A 12,311-nucleotide genomic window follows, 5' to 3' on the forward strand; every position below is an offset into this window, starting at 1 on the left:
AAAGTGTTTCTATAGACAACTATTAATACAGGTACATTGTGTCCAGTAATTTTAATTGAAAGTTCAGCTAATAACCTAATGATGATTAAAATGTGTTTTCAACAGAAAAAGCAAAGAGAGAAGGGGATGATTAACAAATAAATAAAATATAAATGATGTAGCATGAAATTCTCCTAGTCTAGAAACCTTTAAAAAGAGTATTTGCCATGAAAGTTTAGTTCTGACAAATAATAGAAAAAAATGACAAATAATAGAAAAAAACTAAATAGGGGCTGGGCACAGTGGCTCACGCTTATAATTCCATTACTTTGAGAGGCCAAGGTGGACAGATCATGAGGTCAGGAGTTCGAGACCAGCCTGGCCAACAGGGTGAAACCCTGCTAAAATACAAAAAAAAAAAAAAAAAAAAAAAATTAGCCAGGTGTGGTGGTGGGCACCTGTAATTCCAGCTACTCAGGAGGCTGAGGCAGGAGAATTGCTTGAACCTGGGAGGCGGAGGTTGCAGTGAGCTGAGATTGCGCCACTGCACTCCAGCCTGGGCAACAGAGCAAGACTCCATCTCGGGGGCCGGGGGCAGAGGTGGGGAAGAATAAAACTAAATAGGAATAAAAACATTTTCCCAATAGATAACAGCTCTCTTGTATTAATTTTCTATATTCAGATGTTTAATAATAGCATCTACATATAAGAAGGCAAAATAATCTCCCTCTATCTACCATTACCTTGCTTCTCCCTCTACCATGGGAGGAAAAAAAGGAAAGGAAAGGGGTGTGTGAGGTGGAAAAACAGGGAAAGGAAAACCCAAAAAGTTCCATAAAATCTTTCCCAGGAGCCAAAGCAAGCTACTATTCCTCTTTTGCAGTGAAATGAATGTTCCTGCAAATAATATATGCAAATAAAAACCTGGAAAATAAAAGCAAACTTTTAAAATAATTTATACAAATTATTTCTAAAATTTCCTAAGAAACCTCATGTAATAATGAATTTACAAAATGCTTATTTAACAAGTAAATAATAATTTCTCATAAATGTTCACCAAACATTCATAGCTAAGTAACACCCTAAAAATACCTTTACTAAGACAGGAATTAATGATGAGAAATTGCTTGTGACATCTATAAAACATATGAAGTTATCATGTCACTGACGAGTACCATAAGGTTCTTTTTCACAGTAAGAGAGCTATGTTGAAGATTTCTAAATTCTACTACCATTTGTGATCTTATTACTTACAGTAAGCTATCATGGAAATATGACCACATATGAAGAGATGTAGTTCTTTAGAGTGGGGAGTATAATGGAGAAGAAAATGGAAATGTAGATTCCTACACCTATACCAAAATAAAATTTGCTATTTAAAAAACTCTATAAAAGTACTAGAAAAAAATATGAATGGATGTTTTTATAATCTTGGCATAGTAAAGTACTTTTAAAGCACGACTGAAAATCGGAAAACATAAAAGTAAAACATGATGTCAATTACATATAAATTATTTTAATAGGTCAAAATGCATGATAACAATACTCAAAGGAAAAAATAGGTAAAATTGTCAACAAACACAAAAAGATGCCCCAACTCCACTAAATAAACAATAAGATCCATTAAAAAAAACTTCTTAAACTGGCAAAAATTTGAAAGAATGATTAATACTATACAAATGTAAGCACTTTTTAATATGGTTCATGGAAGTATAAATTGGTACAAATTTCCTGGAAAACAAGCTGACAGTATTCATCGATATGTTATATGTAATCATTCAAAGCAAACCCATTCTTACTCATTTACTACTCTGATAAACTTGTATAAATACCCAAAATTCTATGGACAAGGATTTTCAGTAAAATAACCCAAGAGAGTTAAAAGCTAGAAACCTAACTATACATCAATATGAGACTGGCTAAATGAATGACATATCAAAAATGATAAAATTACTATGAGCATACGTTATAACAAATGTCCTAGAAGACAGAATGTTATGCAGCTATTACAAAGATTAAGATAGATTAATATGGCCGGGCAAGGTGGCTCACGCCTGTAATCCCAGCACTTTGGGAGGCAGAGGCAGGCAGATCACTTGAGGTCAGGAGTTTGAGACCAGCCTGGCCAACATGGTGAAACACTGTCTCTACTAAAAATACAAAAAACTAGCCGGACGTGGTGGTGTGTGCCTGCAGTCCCAGGTACTCAGGAGGCTGAGGCAGGAGAATCGCTTGAACCCGTGAGGCGGAGGTTGCAGTGAGCTGAGATCACGCCACTACACTCCAGCCTGGGCAACAGAGCAAGACTCTGTCTCAAGGAAAAAGAAAAAAAAAAAAAAGAAGATGGATTAGTATATACCAATGTGGGAAAAGAAACCTAATTACTTAAGTTTAGATCAGGTGAATCTCCTGAGGTCAGGAGTTCGAGACCAGCCTGGCCAACATGGTGAAACCCTGTCTCTACTAAAAATACAAAAATTAGGCATGGTGGCACGTTGCCTGTAGTCCCAGTTACTTGGGAGACGGGAGGATTGCTTAAACCCAGGAGGCGGAAGTTGCAGTGGGCCGAGATGGCACCACCACACTCCAGCCTGGGTGACAGAGCAAGACCCCATCTCAAAACAAACAAACAAAAAAACCCTAACTGCTTAAGTTTAATAATTTCACTTTTACAAATGTGTGACAAATGCATTTTAACATACACATAATGTTAACAAAAACTTATAAAATACTTAACATGGATGCCAGGTCCTGTTTTAAGTGCCTGACGTACATTAATTTAATCTTTTTTTTTTTTTTTTTTTTTTTTTTTGAGACAGAGTCTCTGTCACCCAGGCTGGAGTGCAGTGGTGCGATCTCGGCTCACTACAAGCTCCGCCTCCCGGGTTCACGCCATCCTCCTGCCTCAGCCTCTCCGAGTAGCTGGGACTACAGGTTCCTGCCACCATGCCCGGCTAATTTTTTCTATTTTTAGTAGAGACAGGGTTTCACCGTGGTCTCGATCTCCTGACCTCGTGATCCGCCCGCCTCGGCCTCCCAAAGTGCTAGGATTACAAGTGTGAGCCACCGTGCCAGGCCACATTAATTTAATCTTAACAATATTTCCATTTTATTGATGAGGAAGTGAAATTAAGAACAATTTGCCCAGAATCACACAGTTTATAAACAGTAGAATCTTAATCTCTATATTATGCTATCTCTTTAAACTTGATAACGGCATTTTTACTTTATTCCCTTTTTAATGGCATTCTCATCAAATGACAATTAAAAATTGCAGAACAAATCCAACATCTTGGGTGCACCAAAATCTCACAAATCACCACTAAAAAACTTACTCATGTAACCAAATACCACCTGTTTCCCTAAAAACCTATGGAAATAAAAAAAATTAAAATAAAAAAGTAGTAAGAAAAAACCCCCAACAAATCCAACATCTTCAATGCAATACGGAAACTAACAAAACCAGATTACAATCAATAAAGTACACTACCAAATAGTTATTAGTACCATATATTCAGTGATGATAGAAATGTTATCTATGGTAGCTACTAGCCACATGTGGTTACTGAGCATTGAAATGTGCCTGGTGTGACTGATAAACTGAATTTATAATTTAATTTTAATTAATTTAAATTTAAAGAGCCACATGTGACTAGTGGCTACCGTATTAGATAGTGTAGTCTGGTGTACTCTAGAGTGAGATAAGTATGCTGATAGCCAACACATGTGGCTATGACTGTGGGCATAATATAGGTTTTCTCTAAAGTTAATCACCCTGAAAGGCCTCATCCTTTGATTAAAGTAATAAGCTATAATACATTTGCAGATGGGCTGCAGTAGAAGTGGGGAAAGGTCCCTATCTGTTGTCTCTAATGTAAGCCTTCTGGTTGAAGGGAAATATGGACAGAACAACTAGGTAGAAAATCGTCAAGGAAACAGAACACTTGAACAAACTATAAAACAAGTAGACCTAACAGCCTATGGAACACCCTGCCTGGCAACAGCAGAATATAGTACAATTGGCCCTATGTATTGGTGGGTTCCAAATCCATGGATTCAACCAATCATGGGTGAAAAATTAAAATAAAAACACAACAAAATAACAATATAACAATAAACAATAATACAAATAAAAAACACAGTATAACAACTATTTACATAGCACAAACGTGGTATTTGTATTATAAGTAATATAGAGATAACTTAAAGTATATGGGAGGATGTGTGTAGGTTATATGCAAATATTGAGCCAGTCTGTATAAGGAATTTGAGCATCCACAAATTTTGGTACCCATGGGACATCCTGGAACCAATCCTCCCTGACAGATACTGGAGGACTACTGTTATATTCTTTTCAGTTGCACATGGATCATTCTCCAGGAAAGACTATATGCTAGGTTATACAACACACCTCAATAAACTTAAAGGAAAAAGATAATACAAACTGTTTTCCAACTACAATGGAATGAAATAGGTATCAGTAACAAAAAAATTTTGGAAATTTGCAAATACATAAAAAACATGGTCTGAAAAAACCAATGAATTAAAGAATGAATCAAAAGGAATTTAGAAAATAAATTTGAGATAAATGAAAATTACAACATAACATATGTCATGGGACACAGCTAAAGTAGTTGTTTCTAGAAATTTATAGCTATAAAGACCTATATTAACAAAGAAGAAATATTTGAAATCAAAACCTAACCTTCCGCCTTAAGACACACACACGTGAAATAGCAAACTAAATCTAAAGCAAACAGAAGAAAATAAAGAGAGGAAATTAATGAAATAGAGAACAGAATAATAGCAAAAAGAATGAAACCAAAATTGGTTCTTTGAAAAACAAAACAAAACAAAACAAAAACAAAATTGATAAATTGATAAACCTTTTTAACCTGACTGACCAAAAAAAAAAAAAGAAGACTCAAACTAGTAGATTCAGAAATGAAAGAGGGGCCATCACTACCAACAGAAATAAAAAGACTATTAAAGGAATACTATTAGCAAATGTATGCCAATAAATTACATAACTTAAATGAACAACTTCCAATAAAAACAGAAAGTACTGAACGTGACGCAAGAAGAAACAGAAAATAAGAACAGACCTACGACAAGTGAAGAAACTGAATTAGTAATTGAATACTACCCACAAGGAAAAACCCATCCCCAGATGGCTTCCTTAGTGAAGTCTACCAAATGTTTAAAGAAGAAATAATACCAATTCTTCATATATTATTCCAAAAAATAAAAGAGGAGAGAATAGAATACTTCCCAACTCATCCTATGGAACAATATTAACCTACCACCAAAACCAGACAAAGACATCATACCAGTATCTCTTATAAATATGGACACAAAAATCCCCAATAAAATTGCAGCAAACTGATTCCAGGAACATATAAAATGAATTATACACCATGACCAAATGGGATCCAAGGAATGCAATGTTAACATCTAAAATCAATTAATGTAATACATTATATCAATAAAAACAACAACAAAAAAAGTCACAACCATCTCAACGAAGAAAAAACAATTGAGAAAATCCAATAGTCTAAAAACTCTCAATGAAGCAGAAACAGAAGCAAATTTCCTCAACATGATAAAGAGCGTCTGTAAAACCCCTACAACTGACATCATACTTCCTGGTAAAAGACTGGAGGCCTTCCCCCTAAATTCAGGAATACAGACAAAGATGTCTGCTCTTGCCACTTCTCTTACTGGAGGTACTTAGCCAGGGCAATTACGCAAAAAAAGACTGGAAAGGAAAAAGTAAAATTTTCTCTATTCACAGATGACATGATCTTATATATAGAAAATCCCAAAGACCACTAAAAAACTATTAGAATAACGAGTTCAGCAAGGCTGCAGGATACACTATCATTACACAAAAGTCAATTATATTTCTATACATTTGGAATGAACAATACACTAATAAAATAAAGAATTCCATTTATGATAGCACCAAAGAATAAAATACTTTGAAATAAGCTTAACAAAAGAAGTGCAAAACTCATATTCTGAAAACTATACTTCACACCCACTAGGATGGCTATAATCAAAAAGTCAAATAAGTCATGACAAGGATATGAAGAAATTCTAACTCTCAGACACTGCTGATGTGAATTTAAATGGTGCAGCCACTTTGGAAAATAGTCTGGCAGTTCCTCGATCAGTTACTACAGAGTCTTCATATAACCCAGCAATTCCACTCTTGGATATACTGTACTCAAGAGCAATGAAAACACATATCCATGTAAAAACTTGTATGCGAACATTCATAGCAGAATTTGTAATTGTCAAAAGATGGAAACAACCCAAATGTTGACCAAATGATAAATACAATATGGTGTATCTATACAATGAAATGGTACTGCATAAAAAGAAATAAAGTGCTGATACATGCTACAACATGGACAAACCGGGAAAATATTGTTAAGTGAAAGAAATCAGGCATAAAAAAGTACAAAAATTATGACTTTACTTAAATGAAATGCCCAGATTAGGCAAATAAGTACATTAGTAGTTGCTTAGGGCTGGGGGTCAGGGATATAATAAGCTTTTAAAGGGCACAAAGTTTCTCTTTTTTTTTCGAGACGGAGTTTTGCTCTTTCGCCCAGGCTGGAGTGAAGTGGTGCCATCTCGGCTCACTGCATCCTCCGACCCCCCAGGTTCAAGCGATTCTCCTGCCTCAGCCTCCCGAGTAGCTGGGATTATAGGCGCCTGGCACCACGCCCAGCTAAGTTTTGTATTTTTAGTAGAGACAGGGTTTCACCATGTTAGCCAGGCTGGTCTCGAACTCCTGACCTCAGGTAATCCACCTGCCTTGGCCTCCCAAAGTGCTGGGATTACAGGCATGAGCCATGGTGCCCGGCACAAAGTTTCTTTAAAATGTGAGCTTCGGCAGGGTTCGGTGGCTCACGACTGTAATCCCAGCACTTTTGGAGGCTGAGGCAGGTGGATCACTTTAGCTTAGGAGTTCGAGACCAGCCTGGGCAACATGGTGAAACCCTGTCTCTACAAAAAAAATACAAAATTAGCCAGGTGTGGTGGTGCGCACCTGTAGTCCCAGCAACTGAAGGTGGAGACGGGAGGATTGCTTGAGCTTGGGAGGCGGAGGCTGCAGTGAGCCAAGTTGTGCCACAGCATTCCAGCCTGGGTGACAAGGTGAGACCCTGTCTCAAAAAACAAAACGAAACAAACTACCTTAAATTTTAAAACTGTGGTGATGATTGCACATATTTGTGAATATGCTAAAAGCTACTGAATCTTACAGTTTTAAATCAACTGAATGGACATACAACAATAGAAAATAAAACAAAATAGCTATCATTTAAAATAGCATAAAATACCAAATGTTTAAAAATAAAACACATGTAAGATGTTATAGAGAAAATTATAAAATTGAAATACATTAGAGATAACTGACATGGGAGAAATACAATGTTAATAGATTAGAAAACTCAATAAAGAAGACAATTTTCCACAAATTAATACATAGATTCCATCAATCTCAATCAAAATTCTGATAGATTTGTTGGCAGATCTTGATAAGCTGATTCTAAAATTTCTATGAACAGCAAAGGACCAAAAACAAAAAATTATTTTTAAAAAGATGAAGGATCAGTTATACAGGTATTAGTATTTTTTCTCTCTCATACAAAGTCAGGTATTAGTATTTTTAATGAAGTTACAATAATTAAGGCAAGATGCTCATGGCAAAAGGATAGGCAAAGAGATGAATAGAGAGTCCAGTAAGAGATCTCTGCAGCACCTGCAGCCAACTGATATATTACAGAGGTGGTACTGCAGTATACATCAGTGGGGAAAATGGATTCTCCAATAAACTGTACTGAGACAACTGGGTTGGCATATGTAAACTAAAATAAATTGGGACTTTAAAAGAATCCTATCACACACCAAAGTCATTTCCAGGTAGATAAAACAAAAATGGGAAAACATACCCATAAAGTTTTAAAAAAACACAGAAAAATATCTTCATGTCCTAGGAAAAGTATTCTTATGAAAGACACATGTAGTAGTACTTAAAAAGACATATCTGACATTAAGAACCCCTGTTCATCAAAAAACATTTGACAAAAATGAGAATACGAACACACAAACTCAGAGAAGACACTCGCAACACAAATGACCCAAGAGCCAATATCCAATATGTAAAAGAATTCCTACAAATCAATAATGAAATAAAAATTAGCTTAATTAGAAAAAGTAGATGAAAGATGTGACCAGGAATTTCAGAAAAGTGGAAAACTAATGGCCAATACACCTATCAAAAAAGAACCTAACTTACTTAGCATTTGAGGAAAAGCAAAATACAAAAGCAATTAAATGCTGTACCTACTAGTGCAGCAAAAACACTGAAAAAGTCTGACAGCACTAAGTTTGGTGAGGATACAAAAATCCTCAACTTCATTAATTAGGGAAAAACAAGTTAAAACCACAATGAAATAACATATCACACTCATTAGACTGGCAGAAACAAAACTCAAACAAAAAGCATAGTATGTGTTGGCAAGAATATAGAGTGATTATGTAATCTAATGCAAACCACTTTGGAAAACCATTTGATGTTGTCTTTAAGTTGAACATTCCTGTTGTAAATACATATTCTATGGAAAAATTCTTGCACATATGCAATGAGACACTTTTATGAATATTTAAAATAGCAATGTTTGGAATAAGAAGAAGACTGGAAAGTGTCCAAATATCCTCAGTAGGATAGTGTACAGTGTGTCTACACAATGGAATACTCTATCCATTCATCCATGAAAATGAACAAACTACAGTTACACATATCAATAGGGAAGAATCACACAAACCTAATACTGAGCAAAATACCTGCAGTATGATTCTAGATCTATAAAATGTAGAACAGGTAAAACACAACTATTTTACTTGGAGATTCACTACTTTTTTTTTTTTTTTTTGCGACAAGGTCTCCCTCTGTCACCTAGGCTGGGCACAGTGGTGTGATCCTGGCTCACTGCAACCTCCACCTCCTGGGTTCAAGTGATTCTCCTTCTTCAGCCACCTGTGTAGCTGGGATTACAGGCACACAACACCACACCTGGCTAATTTTTGTATTTTTACTAGAGACGGGGTTTTGCCATGTTGGTCAGGCTGGCCTCAAGTAATCCGCCCACTTCCGCCTCCCAAAGTGCTGGGATTACAGGTGTGAACCATTGTGCCCAGCCAGTAAATAATACTGAGAAATTTTAAGACCAGCACAAATGCTAATCAATACAATCATATGTGTATCTTACCAGCTCTCTTAGGAAATCCTGTTGAGAGGAATCTCAAAGATGTCATAAGGCGTCCATTATCTACTTTTGAACCAAGAAATTTTACTGTTACTACAGCATATGGAAGACATTGCCTAGGTTTATCTACAGGCTTTGAAAGGACACTGTATTCATAGAAGTACACCTGAAAGATGAAGAAGAAAACAGGTTCATGCTGATTAATTTTGGCAATCAGACTTGAATAAGCTCATATTTAAAAAAAATCAATATAATTGCATATTATTTATCTACTTCCATATAAACTTCTCCAGCTGCCTTGTTTAACCCTAATGTTTTTGAAGATGTACAGAATTCCTTTTTCTCCCCCACAATTTTTTTTTGATAGGCTACTAATGTCTGCAGAGAAAGGCACAATTTGTTTTTAAATAAAAAATATTTTTTCATTAAAAGCTAAATGTTTTGCATACAGTCTCAACTACTGTATTTTATTTGGTAGAAAAAATTAGGAAAATAACAATAGGTAATGTGTTTTACATGTGAGTGCATGGATATACTTTCATTGAGAAGATTTATCTTCATTTAATCATACTATGATTATATATAATCCACATATAATTTAATATTCTGTATAAAATTAAAGGTCCACAGAATAAGTGAAATATGACAGATTACTGTTTCATCCAATGACTAATACATAAGCCTTTTCTTTTTCCTACTTTTGCAAAGTATAGAAGATCAAAATCTTATTTCAAAATAGTCTTGTTTTTTAAAATTAATATTATTTATGATTGATAAATCTTAACTATATATATTTGTGGGGCACAATGTGGTGTTTTGATATATTTATACAATGAGGAGTAATTAAATCAAGGTAATTAACATGTCCATCACCTCACCCATCACTTTTTATGGTGAGACATTGGAAATTTACTCTCAGCAATTCTGAAATAATGCATTATTATTAAGCATGGTCACCCTGCTGTGCAGCCTTGTTTAAAAGAGAAGTTGGTATATTTTGAAAGTTAGTAATTAATCTATATAATATCTAAATAAAAGAAGCCACTGTACTTTGAACAGAGTTAAATGTAAATTTTCAAACTTCTTCACTAATATTCCATACAACAAATATTAAAATAGCTTTCGCTGTTTGCTTAAGATATTATATTGAACGAATTAAGAGATTTTCATTTAACATTTTGGGAATTTAAGTCTTAAAACGTACAATGTGAAACAGGTACTTTTCAAGAAATCAAATGAACCATTAACATACTGCTGAACTGTAGGCTTGCAGTTCAATGGTATCTTTCAATGAAGGTGCATTTCTTGACATATGGCAATCAAAGTTAGGAGAAGGATCCAAAGAAACTTTATTTTTATCCACAGAAGGTTGGATTTTCTTCACTTTTCCAAAGAGAACCTAAAAAAAAAAAGCCAAAAAAAAAAGTACGTAAAAATATACCAAAACATTTCTAAACTGTCACATTTCAAACATAAAAGGCTAACATTGTTTTGTTTTTCTGAGACAGGGTCTCACTCTGTTCAGTCCAGGCTGGAGTTGCAGCCTAGACCTCTCAGGCTTAAGCGATCCTCCCACCTCAGCCCTGCTGAGTAGCTGGGACCACAGGTACGCACCACTATGCCCAGCTAATTTTTGTAGGGATCAGGTTTCACCATGTTGCCTAGGCTGGTCTTGAACTCCCGGGTCAAGCAATTCTCCTGCCTTGGCCTCCCAAAGCACTGGGATTATAGGCATAAGCCACCGTGCCAGGCCCTGATTTTTTTTTTTTAAGAAGTAGAAATATGAATGGAAAGATAATCCATTTTCTAGATGAATGGGATGACTCAGCATGGCAATTATGTCAATTCTCCCCCAAATTAAACTCTTAGATTAGAGTAATTCCAATTAAAATTTCAGAGAATCTACTTTTTTTTTTTTTTTTTGAGATAGTCTCACTCTGTCACCCAGGCTGGAGTGTAGTGGCGTGATCTTGGTTCACTGCAGCCTCTGCCTCTTGGGTTCCACGATTCTCCTGCCTCAGTCTCCTGAATGGCTGAGATTACATGCCCAGCTAATTTTTGTATTTTTAGTAGAGATGGGATTTTGCCATGTTGGCCAGGCTGGGCTCGAACTCCTGACCTCAGGTGATCTGCCCACCTCGGCTTCCGAAAAGCGTTGGGATTACAGGCGTGAGCCACCGCGCCCAGCCAAGAATTTACTTTTAAAAATGGGGTTTAATTTTAAAATGTACTTGGAAGACAAACAAGAATAGCTCAGAATTTTTTTTTAAAGTCTGGGTTAGCAATTGACAATGATGGAACAGGACAAGTGACTTGCAATTCCAGATATAAAAACATTTTTAAAAAGGATGGTACTACCACAAGAAAAAGCAGAGAAAAGACCAAAATGAACAAAAAACAGAATGAAAGAAAAAGCCCGGAGTAAGCTCCAACATGTATTAAAAATACTAAAAATACAGTATATTATATTAAAGATACCGTTTGAAATAAAGAAGTGATTATTCAATTAATGATGTGGGACAATAGAAAAAATTAAATTCTTTTCTTAACATGTTAAATATTTAAGTATTAAAAACACAATGAAAATACTGTAGAAAGAAACATAGGCCAATATTTATTTAATCTCAAAGTGACAACTGTTTTCTAAGAATATGTGCCAATAAAATGAAACAAAAACATATAAACTTGACAACATAATATTCTAAAATTTCTGCCCATAAACAACAAATGATTTAAAAACTAAAACATGAACATAAATGACAGTATTTTATTACCATTATTTTAAATAGATTAATACGTTCATTCAACAATCAAAACAATACTAAGAATAAAGTGGTATCCTGAATTGGATCCTGGAACACAAACAAACATAAGTAGAAAAATTAGCAAAAGCCAAATAAAGTCTGTAATTTAGTTAATGGTTGACAATGTTAGTTTCTTAGTTTTGACAATCATGCTATATTTATGTAAAATGTTAACATCAGAAGAAGCTGGGTGCGTTATATATAAGCGCTCTCTTTACTATCTTTGTGACTTTTCTATAAATCTAAC

At 35.1% G+C, this 12,311-nt stretch overlaps 1 protein-coding gene across 2 annotated transcripts in view; it reads right to left on the reverse strand.

Annotated features, from left to right (window-relative positions):
• Nucleotides 1-12,311, reverse strand: part of TEX15 (testis expressed 15, meiosis and synapsis associated) — an 84,426-nt gene that overhangs the window by 17,689 nt on the left and 54,426 nt on the right. For both annotated transcript variants that reach the window (XM_063726602.1, XM_024251246.3), the window contains exons 6-7: nucleotides 10,513-10,659; nucleotides 9,264-9,426 (exon numbers count right to left, since the gene is read on the reverse strand). In XM_063726602.1, the coding sequence (XP_063582672.1) occupies nucleotides 9,264-9,426; nucleotides 10,513-10,659 (310 nt within the window). The remainder of the gene's footprint in view (nucleotides 1-9,263; nucleotides 9,427-10,512; nucleotides 10,660-12,311) is intronic.

This window comes from Pongo abelii, chromosome 7 (assembly GCF_028885655.2).
Source record: "Pongo abelii isolate AG06213 chromosome 7, NHGRI_mPonAbe1-v2.0_pri, whole genome shotgun sequence".
In the NCBI taxonomy this organism is placed as follows: Eukaryota; Metazoa; Chordata; class Mammalia; order Primates; family Hominidae; genus Pongo; species Pongo abelii.